Source organism: Limulus polyphemus, unplaced genomic scaffold, assembly GCF_000517525.1.
Source record: "Limulus polyphemus unplaced genomic scaffold, Limulus_polyphemus-2.1.2 Scaffold198, whole genome shotgun sequence".
NCBI classification, from domain to species: domain Eukaryota; kingdom Metazoa; phylum Arthropoda; class Merostomata; order Xiphosura; family Limulidae; genus Limulus; species Limulus polyphemus.
Genome location: NW_013665808.1, coordinates 652205 through 675347, shown reverse-complemented (window position 1 = coordinate 675347; position 23143 = coordinate 652205). Strand labels below are relative to the sequence as shown.

The 23143-nt window shown below is 35.1% G+C and overlaps 1 protein-coding gene across 2 annotated transcripts in view; it reads left to right on the top strand.

The window, feature by feature from the left end:
• The window catches only part of LOC111085002 (LIM domain transcription factor LMO4.2-like), a 110368-nt gene that overhangs the window by 18550 nt on the left and 68675 nt on the right, over positions 1 to 23143 (top strand). For both annotated transcript variants that reach the window (XM_022381885.1, XM_022381886.1), the window contains exon 2: positions 20935 to 21442. In XM_022381885.1, the coding sequence (XP_022237593.1) occupies positions 21108 to 21442 (335 nt within the window). In that variant the 5' untranslated portion in view covers positions 20935 to 21107. The remainder of the gene's footprint in view (positions 1 to 20934; positions 21443 to 23143) is intronic.

The following is a 23143-nucleotide window of genomic DNA, read 5'->3' as shown; positions in this document are numbered from 1 at the left end:
ACCAAATAGAGTTCAAGCTCATATCATGGATAATATTTTAAAAGACACAGTTCCACTTTATATCATGGATATCTAAAAAGATATAATTCCAGCTTATATCACGGATGATCTTTTAAAAGATACAGTTCCATCTTATATCAAGGGTGATTTTTTAAAAAAGATACAGTTCCAGCTTATATCATGGGTGATCTCTTAAAAGATACAGTTACAACTTATACCATGGGTGATCTTTTAAAAGATCTAGTTACATCTTATACCATGGGTGATCTTTTAACATATACAGTTCCAGCTTGTTCCAACTTATATCATAGGTGATCTTTTAAAAGATACAGTTCCAACTTATATCACAGATGATCTTTTAAAAGATACAGTTCCAACTTATATCATGGGTGATCTCTTGAAATATACAGTTCTAACTTGTTCCAAATATATCATGGGTGATCTTTTCAAAAATACAGTTACAACTTATATCATAGGTGATCTTTTAAAATATACAGTTCCAACTTATATCATGGGTTATCTTTTAAAAAGATACAGTTCCAACTTATATCATGGGTGATCTTTTAAAAGATACAGTTCTAACTTGTTCCAACTTATATCATAAGTGATCTTTTAAAAGATACAGTTCCAACATATATCATAGGTGATCTTTTAAAAGATACAGTTCCAACTTATATCATGGGTGATCTTTTAAAAGATACAGTTCTCGAACCCATAAAGAACTGCAGTAGTGTAAAATATTTGATTAGGGCGTTTGAGTCGCAGGTTCGAATCCCTATCACCGAACATGCCTTTCAGCCGCGAGGGCGTTATAATGTGACGGTCAGTCCCACTATTTGTTGGTTAAAAAGAGTAGCCCAAGAGTTGACGGTGGGTGGTGTTGACTAGCTGCCTTCCCTTTCTACTTTTCTCTGCCAAATTAGAGACGACTAGCTTAGAGAACTTTCGAGTAGCTTTGTGCGAATTTTGAATCAAATCAAAATGTAAAATTTTTTGCAATGGGCTTTCGAATTCATGTTGTGCAACAGCATGTCATGTTATTTTGATATAAATGTTTTGCTAAATAATATTAGTGTTTAGTTAGAACAGGTTTGTTAGATATGTGTCATTGTTTCTATGCGCTGTTGAATAAGATAAATTATTTGTTCTTAGACTTCTATAATGTCTGTAGTACGAATGTGCAGTTTCACTTAGTAGGCTCGTTTTCTGCGAATTGGCATTGGTAGACTTTATAATAATATTTGAAAACAATTATTTTGAATAACATTGATAAAATTAATTACTAGAAATTCACTAATATTTAGCCTTTGAGAAAATTTTATAGAGTCATTGTGCAATTTATTGAGTAAGCTACTCCTCATATAGATAATTCTCATTGTTTAGGCCAATTAGAATCATTATCATTTTAGGATAAACTGTAATTTGGATACCACTATTAAATGATGCTTAATCAAGATGAATTTTAAAATATTGTTTTGGTCCGACATAGCCAGGTGGTTAGGGCGCTCGACTTGCAATCTGTGGGGACGTTATAAAGTGACGGTCACTCCCATTATTCGTTGGTAAAAGAGTAGCCTAAGAGTTACTGGTGGGTGGTGATGACTAGCTACCTTCCCTCTAGTCTTACACTGCTAAATTAGGGACGGCTAGCGCACATAGCCCTCGTGCGCGAAATTCAGAAACAAACAAACAAGCAATATACTGAAGAGTAGAAATAATTCGTCCCTTACTGGAAGTGTTTAAGTTTTCGAATTCTTGAATGTATGCTTCTATGACAGCTATATGCTCTCACCCACCCCCCCACCCGGTGGCTCAATGGTAAGTTTTTAATTGTGTCCGTTTTGATCGAGGTTATCCTCTGTGTCTGTGTATACATATGTAAATCGTGCAACATTAATTCCATCTTGTTACATTCCACGGTATATTCTTTTACAAACATAGAACTGAAAAAGTCTTTGAGCATTGAGCTGAAAGATAGAAAATCATGATTACAATAGATATAAAATATGACGTCAAGAAACACCTTTGTACTGGTTCTTGTAGCCTTATCTTTCTAAGCATTACATGTCCTGATGAAGTACAACTACAACCAAGGTAAAGTTTAAGAAAACTATGAAGTTCAGTTTTGAAAATAATCTTGGTATTGCGCACACATTTTCTTACTCAGTTTATCATGATAAGTAATTTAATGTTTTTGCCTGTTTCAACACTTGATGTGAAAAACTGAGTAAAATTAATAGGTGAAATATTTCATTTTCTATATAAAATACATAAAGGACCTCAAAAGTATATAGTGAGATTAGTAGCAATACTAATGGTATTTTTTATTAACATTTTCAATTGACTCTTATGTTTTCTGGAACGTTTTGACAATGAAGTTAGGGACCACTAAGTATTTTGGTGTAAAAAATAGTTTTGAAAAATGTGTTTAAAAAGCAGAAAGCATGTGAACGCCATCGGTGATGTTAGGGTTAAACAGTAATCGGTCATTTAAAAGCAAAATCAAGATTATTACTTTTCAAAATATTTGTGGTATGTATTCTTTATGAGAAACTCGCGTTCAATTTAGTAACAATGGAATATGATGTTTAAAAACGTGACTGTGATCTCTCGTGTTATGATTAACCATGCTACTGGAACTAGGCAACAAATGACAAATCATGCTACTGAGACTAGGCAAATAACAAACCATGCTACTGGGACTAGGCAACAAATGACAAACCATGCTACTGGAACGAGGCAACAAATGACAAACCATGCTACTGGGACTAGGCAAAATGTATGATATGATGCTATTTAATTAGTAATGCGTCAAACAGTAAACTGTTACGCTTGGATTACGTTTGTGTGCGTACTCTACTGCTTGTTACTTTTTTGTTTGTAAAACAGATAAATAACTAGACAACTTAGGCTATTCACAGTCACTTAACTTGGTGCATAATACCTCCTTGTGGCTGCATTGTCCCCATACTTATTATATATGAATTGTCCATAATATACCTTGATGTAGAGTAATAATAACAAGCAAAATAATTTTGGCAAATTAAGTGTGAACCATTTCTTTGAAATAACACTCCTAATCGAGCACTACTACTCTGGATTTTATTGCACATTTGTGAAATGTGCCACAACAATGCGTGTGCTTCAAACGAGCGCAAAGGGTTTTTGTGAAACATTACATGATATTTGATTGTATAAGCTATAATATGACTAGTTGACCATTAGCTTCAAGCAATAAAAATACTCCTGCACCCCATCAAGGTGGAATATATAGAGCATTGCCCAGTAAACATTTGTATGATTTTACGTGAGAGAATAGGCTTGCTATATTGTTTTTACACGTACATATACTTTTGTATCCTTTCATTTTAAAGAGTGTTTGAAGCATTCAGGTTTTTTTATAATCTTGCATTTCGCGTCTACTACTGCTACTAATAATGAATTCTCATTGGATAACAAAAATCCGTTGGGTATCCAGTTGAGGACTACAGTTTAGAATAAACTTAGTTATAATTTCCCCAGCTTTGTTACCTTGTGGTTTTAAATATGTTTAGGTGTAGAAGTTAGCTGTTTTGTTTTCATTATATGATTCGTAATTATATTTTACAGGCAACCCTTCTTACCAGTGTAAATGAAAGCATGTAATTTGTGGTTTAAAATGTAAACTTCGCAAATGCTGCCTAGATGTCGATATAACTTTAAAGAATATGGGAGACGGACCCAGTAGCACAGTGGTATGTCTGCGGACTTACAACGCTAGAAACCGGGTTTCAATACCCGTGGTGGGCAGAGCACAGATGGCCCTTTGTGTAACTTTGTGCTTAACAACAACAACCTTTCAATAATAAACACTAATGAATTCCATAGCTTGGACTGTAAAACAGCATTAAGTGATTTTTACAATTAAGTAAGAGCTTTCTTAATGGTTTATTTGATAAAGTTAAAGTACTAAGTTGATTCTAAATCAAAATGGAAGTAAAAACCTTGAAAGTGCCGAACAGCATTGATTAAAGCTTTTCGGTCCTTTTTAAGATGTTTATTTCAAGATTTCTCGTGCCTTTATAAATTAATTTTTGACTAAGTTGGGCAACTCACCATAACTGACACCAAATAGCATTGGGAAGTTTACCTTTGAGAATATGATACGATATTTCGAGGAAAGGTAACGCGAAGAACGACTCGTAGCGTTTATCGTTCAAATTTCGTAAAACACAGCATCATAGACAGATATCAACTGACTTCTAGATCTTTGAATGAATAATCTTTTTTATTGAATGTGATAAATGCGTCCCTTAAGCAATATTTTACTAAAGACTGAAATCGCTATAATATCATCCACGATTTGCTTTGGTTTGTTTGTTTGTTTTGCAATTTCGCGCAAAGCTACACGAGGGCTATCTGCGCTAGCCGTTCCTCATTTAGCAGTGTAAGACTAGAGGGAAGGCAGCTAGTCATCACCACCCACCGCCAACTCTTGGGCTACTCTTTTACCAACGAATAGTGGGATTGACCGTCACATTATAACGCCCCCACGACTGAAAGGGAGAGCATGTTTGGTGTGACGGGGATTCGAACCCGCGACCCACAGATTGCGAGTCGAGCGCATTAACCACCTGGCCATGGATTTGCTTTGGAGTATCAATCTAGCTATCACAGGGGAGGGAAATTAAAACCTGTCTGATATACAGTGTAGTTTTATTAGGCTGTTAGAACACTAAAACAGAAAATTTTTGCATTGCAAAAATGTGGAATATACTATGTGAAATCAAAGGTTTGAAACTATATATTTCCCATCGTGTTCTTGCTATATGTTTCTTGTGAGAATGTGGTGGTACCTGAGACTTAACTAAACGGCCGTTATATAGCGGCGACGTTAATAACAATGAAGGTTTAAAATTTGTTAATTAAAATCAGTCTCTTGTTCGTTTTGTTTTTGTACACATTTGTACACAATTGAGAAATATGTTGCACTTTATCGAAACGAATAAGTTTGCGAACATCATAGTCTGAAGAAACACAAAATAAGGTCAACAACTATGGTTTGATTTCTAAAGTATACCTCTCTAGTATTTTATTTTTGTATTATTAAAATATATACGATTTTATACCAGTTTGTATTTGAAAACGTCGATATGGTTGGTTGGTTGGTTGTTTTGAAGTTAAGCACAAAGCTACACAATGGGCCATCTGTGCTCTGCACACCACGGGTATCGAAACCCGGATTCTAGCGTTGTAAGTCCGCTCTTAAACTTTGACCTTGACAAATACTTAAATAGGACGTAAACCTACGTACTTCTACTTCAGAGTTGTAGAAGATAATCGAAAACAAATTCAAATACAAAATAAATAGAACAGTCTGACTGAGAAACAGATATAACACCTGACGTAGCGACGCAGATATGAATACAACTTTTTGTTTATCTGTTTTAAATTACTGTATTTTTTCGTATAGCCTATTTCGATTTATATATCGACGTTTAGCCCCAGTAGCACAGCGGTATGTCTTGTTTTGAAAATCCGTTAAAATAAAATAGAAGGCCACATAAACGTCGATAAAAGTGAAATATAACTAACTATACACTTCTCATTCAACAGGCCTTGGAGCAAGGTACGTTATAGCTATAACTACACTTCATATCTTGTAGGACATCACCGAATGTTGTTGTTTGAAGTTACGCACAAAGCTATACCAATGGGTTATTCGTGTTTTGCCCACCACGGTTATCGAAACCCGATTTCTAGCGTTGTAAGCCAGCAGACATACCGCTGTGCCAATGGGAGGCATCACCGAAGGGCAGTTTGGGCATTATTTGTCATTGGTTCATTAAATGAGCATGGGAGGAAATGAGCAAATCACAATGCTGATCTATAAGTTACACGGTATAAGGTATATTTTAATGGATTACACAGGCCTGCGATGGTTTTTATCGTCTTGAAAACTTTACATTTTTTACGGTAATTCCTGCACGCTGAATCTGAAAATTATATCATTTTTCTCCATCGCATACAGATTTTTCACAAAATCTCATAACGCAATACATAAAAGTGTAGACCACAACACCTAGTTTTGAGACTAAAAACGTAGATTTCACACAAAAAATCAGATGAATGAGAATGCATATTCGTTGGATATCAATGTTTTCTTCCCTTTTCTTCAGTTTGTTTGTATTTTTCTTAACAAACATAATAATAAAAAATGTTCATCCACATACCATCTGTACAGAACAGGCCTAAAGTCAACTGGGCAGGTGCCAAGTCATTTATTATTGGAGGGTCATAGCAAACACCTTAATAAACGAAATTGAAACTGTAAGAAACACACGCTGTTCCTGTTCTTTGATAGGCTTTGGAGACGACGTCTCGAACTCTGTGAGCCGAAACGACTTATCCAAAACCAGATGGAAAAGAAGAGCAGCTTATCGAAAACTATTCAACATGCAAATAACACAATAAACTTTTCTTAATGATTTAGCTGTGCCTGCATGATTGCTAAATCAGTATAATATTACAAAGGTTCAATATTCCCTACACGAAAAGGTCGCTTGAAATACAACATAATAAGCATTTCTTGTATAATCGTTAGTGGTGTAGGGTGGAGGGGCCGCTTTAAACTACTATCTTTTGTATACTTTGTCAGTGCTTCTCGAGCGAATCCAGCTCGAGATTGTTATGCTGATTTTTTTTTCTGTGTGTAAGTTACATTATAATATTTTTGTTTTGATAACTCTGATAGCTAGTTTGAAAATGTGATTGACTTACATAATAACTACAACATGGCTTTTGAAGTTATCACGCTCGTATACCAACTGTAGTCTAAGATTTACTAGTTTGATCGATGGTTGTTCTCTATTAGTTAGGGTTTGCTGGTGTATATGCTTTTTTTTCTCTTTTATGAAAAAAACCTGCTTTAATGTGAATGTTATTTTCTGTTTTCTTCGCTTATTCTAAACTACCCCTCCCACGCGCACTTATTAGCTGTAGATAAGTGAAGGTACTCTAGACAACAACGTGTAACAAGTTATCAGTTTTTCCGGTTTATCAGTAGAGTGTTAACATATCCTAGAGTGTAGTTCACAGATTTACAAAGTAGGTGACCACTTGTTAACCAGTGTTTACACTTGATATAACTATATTACTGATTGTAGGGTGAACGATTAATTACTGTATACAATTGCTTATTTTACAGTTTGTATTTCTCGTCTAAAAATTGTCTTTACTGGATTTACACTTTTTTACCTGAGCTGTGATGACATCCTTGTTACGAGATAGTTTGTTATAACTTTAGTTTACTATTTTTTGTCACGTGCAAAAAAATAAAATAAATGATAGTTTAAAATCTCTGAATGACATTCTATGAAATTTTTAAAGACAGGGGTATCAGCAATGTATTTTATTCTATAACATAGAACAGACAACGATGGCTTATTTCTATGCCGTAACTTTTAAACTGTCAGTTTCTGCTATGGTAGTTGAAGAAAAGTTTCAGTATCCACTCGTGTATGTCTGTCTGTGTTTATTTGTTGGGGGGGGGGGTACCATGGAAGGGATTCATACTTTACATAAATATTCGGGAAGTTTTTCCGGCTATTCTGAAATTATATAACGTACGTGTAATACTTAGAAAACCAAATAACATGTCTCTTTCGCGAGTGTGCATGGCCAGGTGGTTAGGGTGCTCGACTCGCAATGTGCGAGTCGCGGGTTCGAATCCCCGTCCCACCAAACATGCTCGCCCTTTCAGCCGTGGGGGCGTTATAACGTGATGGTCAATCCCATTATTCGTTGGTGAAAGAGTGGCCCAAGACTTGGCGGTGGGTGGTGATGACTAGCTGCCTTCCCTCTAGTCTTACACTGCTAGCGCTGATAGCCCTCGTGTAACCTTGCGCGAAATTCAAAAACAAACAAACAATCTTTGGCGAGGCTGTATTCTGCTTCTACTGTCAATGCATAGTAAAGCTATAATTTTACAAATAAGATAGATATGTGGGACTTCATTTTTTGTTGTACCTATGATGAAGAAACACATCACATCTAGGATCTGATTCTCGTTTTATTGGTACAGTACAACGTCTTAGAATCGAAGCTGTGTCACAAAAGTTGATCGATTATCTTGCCGTCACACACTTAAGCCAGATTATTTTGCCGTTACACACTTAAGCCGTATATCGCATTCTACAATCACTGAAGCAGTATGGAAACTGGGACATTGGGGGATATTTTACCATACCATAGGGATTAAGCTAAAAAAAAAAAGGCCTTTTCAAGAGGGCTATGACAAGAAACTCAAAGTACATGATATTGGATCATGGTTCTATTAATAGTCACCCGTGAGTCAACTTCGGTCTTATAAGTAGCGTATCAACATTATTTCATAATTTCATGCAAAAGCTACCTAGAAATGATGTAACGTACGTTCCATGAACCTTCCTGGCTGTAGCGAGATTCATAGGCTATGGGTGCTTTAGTGTACGGGAAACACGTTGTTCGTGCCCCTGGCGGTACCACATGCTGTACGGTCTACGGACGATACTAGGTGGTATTGAACCGTAATTAGTACGACCTGTTTTAACACCGATTTCTTGGTATATTTTGCTTAAAATTATTAAATCGCGTCGATATGTTGTTGCTTATCAGCCTTAGTAGTATTCACAGGCTGTTGAAATCTACCCACGGAGGGCTACGGACAGTCACGGTCGGTTAAAATCAATCTACAGGTACCCGCGGACAGTCACATCCGGTTAAAATCAATCTACAGGTACTCATGGACAGTCACGGCCGGTTAATAGTAAAACCTAGCGTTGAACCATTGTGTAATAACAAACAGAAACGCCTACAGTATATTTAACATTGTAATCCATTTTTAATGGGGATTATTATTTGACAAAAGTCTATGTGTGTGTCAGCTTATAAGTGTTGAGGCAAAGTACCCGTCCCCCACACCCTACGTATATCACTCTCAAGAGCCCCTATGCCTTCCCCTGCGTTATGCTCACTTATAACTGGCGAAACACTAGGCCGATTAACACCAAACCCAGCATGTGCCCATAGGGCTCTCCGGGCAGTGACATGGGAAGATCGAGTTTGGATCTCATTCACCCCAATGTCTTCCCTCTGGAGACACAAATATATGTCGGTGACTCTCGTGGCAGTTATGGTTATTTAGTTCTATTCGTAAAAATGCTGCTGAACATTAGTAGCACTAATAAACACAGATTGTGTTCATATACACCGTGTTTGGGTAATGTAGGAAATACGTAATATAATACAGATAAAAAATTTATCAAGATCTTGACGAAAAAAATAATTCATTAACAAAATTCATTGTTCATCAAAAATGCGTGATGCTAACATTGTTTCATTATGATAATTGACAGCGTTATCCAACATCTTGAAGATAATTACGGTGCTTTTAATGTGACTCATTTTCTAATCTACAGATGGGGTTGAACATGTGAATAATTCATTTCGTAAAGTTATATAATTAAATCACACAAGGTGTTCCACAAACCATACATCCAGTTTTAAAACACAGTCTTCGTGGAAAACCAAAATTTTAGAAAAGAGGTAAATGAATGCCCTTCTCTCACTGCTCAGGGGAACACGTAATGTTTGATAATGTGGTGTATGTACGATATTGCCTTCAAGAATTTTATGATGACAGTAGACCCCCCCCCCCACCAGTGGCACAACGGTATGTCTGCGGACTTACAACTCTGGAATCCGGGTTTCGATACCCTTGGTGGACAGAGCACAGATAGCCCATTGTGTAGCTTTGTGCTTAATTATAAACAAACAAATCTCGCGAGTAAATCCAACGATCATATGTTATTGCCTGACTTTCTGAGTTTGATGAATATTAAAGTGTTTAACTTGTAAACAGATTTTTAGGGGAAAAAAATCAAATGTTATAGTTTGCAATGTTTAATTTTGTGTCATTTGTCATTGTTAATGGCTAAAGTGGAATAACGTATTGCAAAGATTTCTGTAAGGAATAAAAATAGCTTTTATAACCTAAGCTTAATAGTTTATATTTAAAATGATTTTTAGGGTTTAATTATTCTATAATTATGAGATTTTTTAATGTTGGTCGTTTCCACTACTCTACAGGTCAGTTAATCTAATTTAGAGTTAGGTTTCAAGTTTGTAACTTGTATGGTTTCCAAACTCGACTGGAGTTAAAATTCGGTTTTTACTAACTATTACTCTACAGCTCGTTAATCTAATTTAGGGTTAGGTTTCAAGTTTGTAACTTGTATGATTTCAAAACTCGACTGGAGTTAAAGTTCGGTTTCATGTTTTTACTAACTATTACTTTACAGCTCTATTGAATCTACAAAAAGAAAATGCCATATTTAAAATACTTATACCTTAAAAACTACTTCTTTTGGGGAAATTGTTCTTCACCTGAGACATTGCGAGTAGTACATTTCATTCAGGAAATATAATGAAACATTTTGTCCTTGTGGTATGGACAAAATGCTCGTCTTCTTAGGTACATATTGCTTTACACACATAGTATGTGCAATTTGTAATAAAAACAGAGAATTTTGAAAGCTGGTCTCTCGTATGTAATCTACTCTCTAGCTTTCCATCATCCTTTCCATCTGTAAAATTTGCTGTGGTTTTTCCTTTTACTATATTCATGTGAGATGTTCGATCATATCCTGACAGTACTGGAGCAGAAAGAAATTTTATTCGCGAGGGAAATAACCCGAAAATGTTTCTAATTTAGCCTGTTCATAACACAATCCAGATGTTTTTAAGTGATGTTATGTAATATTATGTACAATCTCTAATCTGTGGTCACTATTCAGATGATAAACTGTATATACAACTTGAAAAACAAGTTACTTGTTTGTTTAAAGTGGTTTGCGTAATAACACTTATGGTTGTTTAAAAGTTTTTATAAAACTAGTTAGGTTGTTGATGAGTTCTCTTTAATAACTATAACGAGAAATCTAGTAATCTGTCACCCGAACATGAAAAAGACAAACAATAGTCACACAATTCTATTTTGGATTTTGGACATATAGTGTGTGATATTAAATTTTTTGTGTGTTATGTCCCATACTTACAATTGGAAACATGTACTGAGTCATCTTGACCTATTTGAGTACACAGAGATGTGGCTTTCTTTTTGTTATTGTCAGTTGAGTTGTACTTCTATATTTGTTTTGGATTGTTCACAATCTAATTTTTATGTACGTAATGATATTACAGACGCGCTGTAGAATTCGATATCAAATGTTTCTAATTGGAAACATGTACTGACTCATCTTGACCTATTTGAGTACACAGAGATGTGGCTTTCTTTTTGTTATTGTCAGTTGAGTTGTACTTCTATATTTGTTTTGGATTGTTCACAATTTAATTTTTATGTACGTAATGATATTACAGACGCGCTGTACAATTCGATATCAAATGTTTCTAAATTTATATTTTGTTACTTTTTCAAACGGTGATCAAGTCATTTTCTTAAGATATTTTTGGTTATTTTGATTTTTTTTTGCATATTTTGAGAAAATGAAAAATGTTTCTCACTGATTATGACTGTCTTATAATTTACAAAAAAGCGCTGTTATTTATCACAATTATGCTAAAAATGTGACGATTAACATTTCACTTTAAAGCCTTTTGCAAAAACATTTGTTATTGTTATTGGCTTATTATCCTTCATTGTAATTTAATAGCAGCTAAATCTTACTGGGGAAGACATATTCATAAATTTGATCTGAATTGAAAAAAAAAAACGCAATTAAATTGCGTTTGCTCACGGATTGTATCCGCCATTTTATCAATAATGGAGTTCAATGTGTTATTGTTGAACTATGTTTCAACATATAAAAGATAAAGCATGCAATAATGGAGCTTTAAGCAGTATTCCTCATCCTGAACAGTTGCTAGATGAAGACAAGATCGAACAAGATGATCACATTACTTCTGAACCTGCTAAGAAAAAAATGGAAAGTTTAAAGAAGGATGAGGCTTCTGATTCAGATAACATTTACTCAAGTTTTTTGTTTTTTAAAAAGTTAAGTAAACCACTTGCTACTATTTTTTTGTAAGTCCTTGAATAGTAGGAAGATGCTAGAGGATTGGAAGCTGGCTAATGTTACTTCTCTTTTTAAGGGATATAATAAAAATTATCCCAGTAATTATAAGCCTATTAGTCTTAAATAAGTATTATGAACATTTTATGAAAGTCTGACTAAAGATGCTTTGCAAAGCCATTTAACAAAGTTTAAGATTTTGTTGGATAGTCAACATGGTTTCATTAGGGAAAATGTTTGTCTTACTAGTATTTTGACATTTTTTGAAGAGGTTACTGCTAATGTAGATAGCGGAACGGGTATAGATTTGGTGTATCTGGATTTTTAAAAAACATATGACTGGGTACTGTATAAAAGTCTTGTTAAAATTTTCTCTATAGGGGTGAGTTGTAAGTTTGCTTATTAGATAGAAAAGTGACTGGATGAAAGAAAGCAAGAGTTTTTTATAAATGGAGTTCAGTCAAACTGGATTAATGTTACAAGAAGGGTACTTAAGGACATGCTCTTAGGACATTTGCTTTTATTGATTTACATCAATGACATAGATAAAATAATGAGCAATAAATTACTTCATTAACTGATGAGGTCTGGGTGTTGCTAGCTGTGAGGAGGATGCTGCTACTTTACAAAAGGATCTAGATCATTTGGTGAGTTGGTCGAATAAAGAGTATATGGTTTTTAACTATAATAAATGCAAGGAAGTGAATGTGGACTATCGTAATTTGAGGTATAATTTTAATGGGAATAACCTTAACAGTGTTATGGAAGAAAAAGAACTTGGTGTTATAATTGATCAGTCTCTTAATCCATACAAACAGAGGAGGGTTACTAGGATGATACCTGGGATGGAAAGTCTGTCCTACAGAGATAGTTTAAAATATCTGATATTGTTTTCTCATGAAAAGATGGACAGTTAAAGGTGTTTAAGATTGTTAATAGAATTGATGGTGTCGATGCATTATCTTTTCTTCTTACTTAATGGTAAGAATGGTAAGACTAGGGGATAAAAAATATACATTTTGGCAGGGTAAGAGTCATCTTCAGCTAAAAAGTTTTACTTTTCTTACAGGTTAGTTACTCGTGGTGGGCAGAGCACAAATAGCCCTTTGTGTAGCTTTGTGCTTAATAATCTACATCAAACATCAAATGTAGTGGGAGCAGTAAATTCAAGGTAGTTAAGGAAAGTCTTGATAGATACTTGAATGATGAGGGCTAGCTGGCTTTGAGTTTCTTTCAATAGTTTAGTTTAACGGATGGGGTAGCCTAGATGGACCAACAGGTCCCTTGTTGTCCTTAAATGTTATATTGTATTATATGTCTCAAGTTAGGTTCCTCAACTTGTAATTAATGTAAAATGTAATTAATTTCGAGCGATTTTATATTTTTTCCTTTATTTTGAATAAAGACCAGTAATACACTTCCTCTACCCCCTCCCGATGGCTAAGCGGCAAGTTTGAGAGCTTATAAAGCTAAAAATCGAGTTTTAATACCCACGACTGGCAGAGCACAAATAGCTCATTATGGAGCAAACAAAAACATAACGCATATTACCATCATTATCTCTGATAACAGCCTGCACTCGTCTTGGTATTGGCTTCACAAGATGCCAGAAGATGTCTCGTTCGACTGTTTAGTCGAAAACTTAGTTCATATGGGATTAGGATGACAAAGCCGAAAGATGCTCAACCTGATATAAGGGTAATGCCTGAACCCTCTCTCGTGTTCTTCGAATCAATGTCGGACAAATACGAGCGTGGTAGATTATTGTATTATTATATTCGCATGACTTTTAAGACCACATCGTACGTTTCCAGTTCTTTACCGTCACAAGTTTTACCTAATGGTAGACATGTCTCCCTTCGACTGTCATTCTTGACAGAATATTTGATAACTCTTCTCCTGATAGGCGAATACCCACAATGTTCTCCGTTGAAAGTGAGAAATATTCTTGCTTTTATTCATTGTTTTGCAGAATAACCTTTATATTACCAAATTTCTATACTTATAGACCCAAGCAATTACATGACACACCACATGATCGGTCTTTTTTTTTTTAGATGTTAAAATAAATGCAACGTTCTAAAAGTGTATATGTGTTGGGTTGGGAGACCATAATGACTTTACCCGTAATTCTAACTGTTTATGACAGTTCAAGTTTTGATTGAATAAAATGCAGGATACAAAGTTACAGGCTGTAAATAATCTAACATTTAAACGAATGTTCTAATGGACTCTCACTTCAAGCATGATCATTCACGAATATGGTGCCATCAAGGCATGAAAACCTCTTCCTGGAGTATTTAACCATTGAACTAGCGACGGAATCCACATTCCTATCGGCATTTTATATCATTTATGTACCGAATTTCTTGAGGGTTCATAACTTTATTAACTGCCTGATTCATTATAACCTATGAGCGAAAAAAGTAAACAAAAATTCCACTAATTACTGCCGGGTCCTTATTAACCACAAAGTCCGTTATTTGACGGTTAAGACACATTTTCATGTAACACTGTTGTTAAAATAGTCACAGTCCGGATGAGAGAAACTTTACAAACTTCAGGTATCCATAAAAATTAAAAAATGAAAGAGCTGAGATAGGACATTTCACTGGACCATGTCACTCTATCCATTTCCTAAGTGTGGAATGAAGATAAAAAAAAAACTGAATTATTTTAGTGGTTTGTTACTTTTTAACCACTGTAAGTACTAATAGTAGAATCATGGAAATATCGGAATGTTCATATAATGAAGCAGTGTCATAACATGGTTTCTCATTATTAGCAATGCGGTACGTAAGATAGGCCGAGCGCGGCCCAGTGGTTAACTTACCAGACTGTGAAGCTGAGGCTCCGTGGCTCACTTCTCTTTACCGCCAACAACTATTGCGCGCGACACTTTGGGGCCGTGGGTGCGTTATCAGAATGACGGTTAAATCCGAGTGTTCGGTTTGACGAGAGTAGTCCAAGACTCGGTGGTAGGTGGTGTTGACCAGCTTCCTTCTCTCTGGTCTATCAATCCAAGATAGTTTTCGTGTAGCGTTGTACTATTACGTCCTGCACATTTCAAATAATGCCCCCCCCCCCAGTGCAACGGCATGTCTGCGGAATTAAACTGCAAGAAACCAGGTTTCGATACTCGTGGTGGGCAGTTTAAAAATGTTTGCGAATCGCGGGTTCGAATCCCCGTCCCACCAAACATGCTCGTCCTTTCAGCCGTGGGGTCAATCCCACTATTCGTTGATAAAAGAGTAGCCCAAGAGTTGGGGTTGGGTGGTGATGATTAGCTGCCTTCTCCTAGTCTTTCATGCTAAATTGGGGACGGCTAGCGCAGACAACCCTCTTGTAGCTTTGCGCGAACATCCAAATAACCCACATTCAAATAATGCTTTTAACTTTGGCTCCACTGACTTCAAAAGACGTTATTTTACAGGACATATAATTGGAAATGTGTATGTAAACTTCCAAGCACGAATGCATACTTTTAATACAGTTTAGTGCACACTCGTTAAGTACTGTTAAAGGTAATTAACGTTTTTTTTGTGTACTTGATACAGTGGTCTGATTTGCACTTTCTGTTGGATTAGAATTTCTAAGACAGACGGACAGTTTTTAGCGGTATTTAAACTAAATGCATGTCTACAGTTATTCAAAATAATTATGATATTTTAATGCATTTAAACGCCTTATAATTATGGTGTTATGTATATGGGAAAGCGCAACGTTGCATCGTATTCTCAGTGTGTTTTAATATCTTGTACTTTCTTCTGTTTTTAGTTTTGTCTGAATAGTAGATAATAGCGTGTGACGAAAGTGTTATTTAGAGTATTTATATATTCGTACTGTAAGGATTAATAATTGTATAGTAACAAAACGTTCCAGATTAACGCTTCATTCTCCTTACATTAAAGTCAGATCACTACACGACTCATTTGATTTAGAGAAATGCTTAGTGTAATTTTCCAGTTGTGATTTGTCAAAAAAGAAGCATACGTTTTGTAACTTTTCCTCGTGGAGTGGTGACTAATGTCTGGCTTGATATGTGATAACACAGTTATTTGAAATTTAAAACTGCTTTGAGTTATTCAAATTTGTGTTTAATAATTAGTTTTTCTTAGATATTAAAATCACTCATCAAAATAGTATTACTTTACTCATAGCAAAGAGACAAGGCATCGTATGATTTTAATACAATTTTCTTACTATTTGAGGAACGCACGTGGTAGTATCGCTAGTGTCAAGAAGGAATAAATTATTTTTCAATTTAACTATAATTACTGTGGTTCACTAGTAGTTCAATGGTAAGCTTCAGAACGTATAACGCTAAAATTCAGAGTTTGATCCTCGATCTGGACATAGTACAGATATCTCGTTGTGTAATTTTGCTATAAAGCATACAAAATATTGCACAAAAACACGTTTACTCAAGTTACTGTTAAGCTGTTAGAATTCTAAAGACTTTAGTTCTTTTATATCTTTGGCGAGAATGTTTTCCATTACAAATGTACAATTACCTTACAACACATACAGATAATCAAGATCATTAGTATTTTTTTTTAACAGGGCCGGGTGTGGCCGATTGATTATCGTGCCGGGATATGGATTAGAAGGTCAAAGGATCGAGCCTGCAATATGTTACTGAGCACGTTCCGCACTTTCAGTTGTGTATGTGTTATAGAAGTGACAATCATCCCGCTATTCGCTTAGGACTCGTTTCGTAGGCGACTCAGATGCTACTGACTTATAGCCTTTCTTCCGTTCAACATTTCTAAATTCTAGACGGATATATCTAACCTGGCCGTTTAGCCCACGTGTCTGATAAGGTGCTGCTAAGGTTGAAACTTTTAGGTTATAAAATGACATCATTTCAAATAAGTTAATGGTGAGCTGTGTTAAGGTAGGTCACTAAGGTAATGTACATTTTCTTCCACAGAAACACAATTATCCACGTGTTTAATACTTCTGTGGTTGTGTGATGAGTTAAATTCTAATTGTATTTAGGGTTAATTGGGACATTTTGTTTTGCTCGCAAAGTTCATAATATGAGCAAAACTAATGTGTGTCTGAAGATGCACGTATTTAGTTTACTGGGCAGTTTTAGTTGCTTAAACAGTAACTCATGTCGAACGTAAGCTTGCTCACCAAATGTACGTGAGTTACACGTGGCCAAGTAGGGAAACTCATTAAATTATCAGTGTTGCATCAATTATTGGTTGGAAGTGAGACTGAAAATTTGATCAAATATACTGATACTAAATAAATTATACTGTAACGTGTGATATAATACTCTATAGCACGTGGTTTGAAATGGTGCGACTACTTTGTATAAATGCTGATATTATGTATAGCTTATTTTTGAACATGTTTTGTCTTTTTCACCCATGTATTTACGTTATTTGGTTTATATATACAGCGGTGCTATTGGTAATATTTGGCATATATACAACATATGAATAAGATATATGTTACAATATGACATTTAAGGTAAGCACATAGTTACTGTAGGGCAAAAAAAAATCGTTGTTGTTTTAAAATAGTCAAGGGAGAGGAACTGTAAGACAAGAGGGGTTGGAAGTTTTAACAGGTTTTCACGTTTGCAGCCTATGAATCGTATCTATAAAAGTATCAAATCCAGTCTTTCTGGTTAATAACGTATTCAAATATGTCCAGTTTATAATTCTTCTCATGTGCTAGCCATGTGTCTAACACGTCAAATCTGCCTGTGCCTCCTTTATTAACCTCTTCTCTCTCAGATAACAAATCAATTAGAGACACTTCACTTAGAGACAAGAGAAACCTGTTCTAGCCCAAAGTACTTCTCGTTACTAATACTTAGACGCTGCTGTACCACAGCACTGTTTCATTTTTCTATGCATTCTCTTTAACGGGGTTTCATAAATTAGATACAACAGCGAAAAGGGTTTTGTCGGTGAACTTTTGATGTATGGCTTTCTTCACTTCGTTAGAGTGCTAATAAATACTGTACGTAATGAGCATCTGACCTTGTTAATGATCGTTAGGATTAGAGATTTTTATAGCTTCTTGTGCTTGGGCTTGTACAACTAGTCATTAAAGTCATTAATCTACTGAAGTGATTTAATCCAATAACCTGCGGAACGAGTTTTCACATATGTAATTATTCCTTGCCCACTTTTTTTCTATCTCAGCCTTCATATATATAGTGATTTTATCCTCGTGATGGAAAGGTCAAATTAGTAGTTGCTTCTTTGAAGTATTTTCATTAGTGTAATGTTTTATTTCATGATACACGTTTATTGCTTTAATTTTGACTATGGTTCCTTAAAATATTCATAGTTAATTAGAAACCTCAATCATTCGAATTAGAAAAAAAAAAGAACATGCTCAGTTTAATAAAAAAAATTAATTCCTGTAGTAATAAAATTGGTCTTCCAAATATTCATGTGCATTCTAAAGCACAAGTCAGTAACAAAATCGGGCCAATATTAGGATTAGGATGCATCCGTGCCCCAAAGGTTTAAGAAAAAAAATCATTACTCTGATATATTACTTGTAGTATACTAAAATCCATTTCTTGATTATTAATATTTTTAGTCCCGAAGCCGCTTACAAACGTTGGTGCTCCTTAGTTTTTGTTTTTGTTTAATTTCGCGCAAAGCTACACGAAGGCTATGTGCGCTAGCCGTCTCTAATTTAGCAGTGTAAGACTATAGGGAAGGCAGATAGTCATTATCACCCACCGCCAACTGTTGGGATACTCTTTTACCAACGATTGTTTGTTTTTGGAATTTCGCTCAAAGATACACGAGGGCTATCTGCGCTAGCCGTCCCTAATTTAGCAGTGTAAGACTAGAGGAAGGCAGATAGTCATTACCACCCACCGCCAACTGTTGGGATACTCTTTTACCAACGAATTGTGGGATTGACCGTCACATTATAACGCTCCCACGGCTGAAATGGCGAGCATATTTGGTGGGACAGGGATTCGAACCCGCGACTCTCAGATTGTGAGTCGAGTGCCCTAATCACCAGGCCATGCTAGGCCCCATTTCTTGAATTAGTATAACATTATTGGCTTTATTCTAAATATCTTTATAAACTTTATATTACGGAATTATTTTGCCTGATTTAGCATACATTTTCAGTTTTGATCACAGTAGTTACTAACAAGAATACCTGTTTTTTTAAATAATAATGATAATAACGAGAATTTCTGATTTGTTGCAGTAATTTTTGTATATTAGTAACAGTTACCCCACTCACTACAGTTATATCGACTAAATTATCGAAATTGAGGTATTAAATATGTTAGTTTTAGATATTTATTCTAGTGATCAAAAGCAATAATACATTTTTACCTTAACCTGAGACTTTCTATAATTTTGTGGACAGTGTAACAAATACGTTTACATATATGTACGGATATGACATGTAGTATTGTTTGAAGTACAAGTTGCTGACAGTTTTTACTTCCTGTTACATTCGTATGCCAAATAGTCATGTTTCAATAAAGGATGCACGAGGAACATGTATAAACCCATTTAAATCAAACCATATTGATCTAACAAATCATTTCCTTTCTTAGGCGACGCTGTAGCTCGTGAAATATAAACTTAGTCGTTTCACGTCGGCATTGAGTTGCGAAAATCATGAGGGCCATGCACGTCACAGACGGTACACATCAAACAGCAAAATAAAAACGCTTGTTACAAACTTGCTTCGGTACGAAGTGTATCTGAATTCAACTATTGTGAGTGAAATTACATTCAGATTAGTAGTAATCTGAAAATTAATGCCCAGTATGGTTGGATTTCGCTCTAGGGATAAAAGAAACAAGCATGGTTTGTTTGTTGAATTTTGTGCAAAGCTACACGAGGGCTATCTGTGCTAGCCGTCCCTAATAAAGAAGTGATAGACTAGAGGGAAGGCAGGTAGTCAATGCCACCCATTGCTAACTTTACCAATGAATCGCGAGATTGACCGACGCATTATAATGACCCACGGCTGAAATGACGAACAGATTTGGTGGCAGGATTAAAACCCGCGACCCATAGATTTCAAGACAAACGCCCTGACCACCAGGCCTTACGAGCTTGGTCAAACAAATACATTTTATTGTCACCGGCACACACTGCATACACAGTATACATATATATATATATATATATATATGTTTAAGTACTAAAACAAACAAACTGTATGTCATATTTATCCTTGTGTGTGTGAATGTGTATGAGGAAGGATTGTTCAACTGTGAACATTGCAATTACTTATAAGTACTTCCAAAATGAACACGACGCAGTAGCTGAGAAACGAAAAAAAATAGCTTACATTTACCCCATGTCGTCCTTAATATCAACAGGAAATTATGGAGCCTAAATAGTATGCAGAATTTAGTCTTTTCTTCTGTAATTAAATCGTCGATGAAAAATGTTACCACGCCACCCAAAAATTACAAAAACGTTTTTGTTTAATCCCCGCTAATAATTTGCTTACTTTTTCCGAAGGCACAGACAATGATTTTCAGATCAATGAGAAAACAACTTAGTTATTTGGTCTTGTTTCAATAGACTGTGTACCAGTCTTACTGATATCAGTAGATTGTAGTTTGTTAGTAACAAGGCATCTTACTTCCAGTTACCAATGCGATATGTTTTAATTTCACTGATACAAAGTTTTTCATTCTCTTTTAAATTTGTGTAAATGAAAATATATGTGTTGATATTTTCTATTGACTCTTATGAAAGAATATTTGCACATTTATATAATGCATACGTATTCTTCTATTCGATATTATATATGATCTTTATAAATATCTCATGTATTTTATATAGCTCCTTGCAATTAATAGTGTCACCTAACCATAATTATTATTAACTGAAGTTAGATATTCTTTTTGTTTCAGATCACGTCTCTCATCAACACCTTTCCAAGTCTGCGAGCAATTCAACTAAAACAAAGTTTCTTCAAATGATTGACTCTTATGAATACTCTAAGTCATGGATAGTTAATTTTTGTGACGATAACTCGAAGTAACTTGATAAAAAAAAAGACATTCTGAAGTTATTAAACTTGATCATGAACCCAAATGTCCAATCAGCAATGTCCCCTGGAGAATCAGGGTCAGCTATGACAGGAATGATGAGCCACGGTTACCATAGTGCAAGCCCCATGTTGCACATGCAGTCTCAGCCTCACCCATCGCAACTACCCACTACTGCAAACACTGGTGGAGGACGCTGCTGTGCCGGATGTGGCGGGAAAATTGTGGACAGGTTTCTGTTACATGCTATGGACAGGTACTGGCACACCGGATGCCTGAAATGCTCTTGCTGCCAAGCAACTTTAGCTGACATCGGTAGCTCGTGTTTCACAAAGGCGGGGATGATTCTTTGTAAGAACGACTATATCCGGTAAAACACTATTTTATATATGTTTATAAAGTCATTGTAATCAGGGTGTGACAGCACGATCACAAGACTTCATATTAACGTTGGTTTTGTCATCAGCTGTGAACTCTTATGACACCAACAGGTCGTTATCGTCGTTATTTTTCACGAATAAAATTGTAGTGAAGCAGTACAAAATAATACAATATAAAACACTATATTCGTTATGAATTTTCTTACTGATTAAGTATTCTTCTACAAGATTAGTGAACATTGTTAATTTAAAAACGGAGAATAGGGATCGTCAAACAAGTACAGAAACAAACTGAATCAAAATGCAAAGATTATATTTTCACGCCTACAACTAGGGACTTTTAAAAAAGTAAATAAACGAGTCTGGAAATAGTGTCTACATTGTTTTCTCAACCTAAAAATCCATATTTTGACTCAACTAAAATTGATAAGTACTGTAGGCAAGGGGTCAAAATAGGGAACTGTAGCTTGAGAAAATAACGTAGACACAATTTCCAGCCTTGCCTGTTTACTCTTTTTTAGGGACCATAATTGTAGGCTTGAAAATATAATCTTTGCATTTTGAATTAACTTACATCTCTACTTTTTTGACGATCCCTAATCACCCTTTTCAAATTAACAGTTTGTACTAATCTTTTTTTCTTAAGTTTTTCATGTCCAGTTATGGAGAATAAATTCTAAGCTACGTACGTACATATGTGTTCAGTTGAATGTTATATGTTTTTTAACAGTTTACTGCTGCATTGGCTTATTCAAAATAACAAATGTAAAACAAAGAATAAACACATGTACTGGTTTGCAACTAAAATAAACTAAATGTAAAGTTGTTCTCAAAGGATTTTCTTGAAAGCAAAGATTGTATCATCACAGATTTAATGACCGGCTTCCATTAAAATTTAACCTATATAAAAACCTTCCATTAAAATTTAACCTATATAAAAGCCTTCCATTAAAATTTAACCTATATAAAAGCCAATGCGTGTCACGTCATGTCACGCTTGATTTCCCGAAATAGGAGAGTCATAAAAGCTCAAATGCATTTATCCAGATAAAATACTTCGATTACTGTCTGCCCATTATTATTTTAGTGACGGGGGTGCAATGGGGCCATGATGGGGGACGCCCTGAATCCTTATAAGTGTAGTGAGTGTTGGTATAATAAGTAAAGACGTAGTGTGGGATCACCTAGCCTAGGGTCAAGTGCATAAAATTTATCATGAAAGTAAAAATGTCGATTCAATTTTAAACTTAAATCGTTTCTGAATTAAGCTGTTTTCTGTTATATCATCAACGTTTCTAATAAAAAAAACTTATTTAATCAAAGGAGACTCTAAATTAAGAGATCAACAAATATTTTTCCAGTTTTGTTGTCTATACATTTCATTTTATACTTTCAGTACATATACTAACAACAACATTAAGTTATACTTTTGTTGCTAAGCAACATGACATAAAAGCTATTGTTAGAACATAATGTTACCAAAACGCACTGACTTTTCTATATATTAAAAGTTGTTAATCTAACTGATTTTTTCCAATAATTATTATAAGAATACGCCACGAATTCATTTCATGAATGATTATAAATCTGATTGGCTCACAAGGAAATTTACCGATGTTTGACTGCCTCGACTGAACTTTTCTGCCTCTTTGTTGGTCAAGCTTGATTTCGCAAAATTTATTTATTTCAGT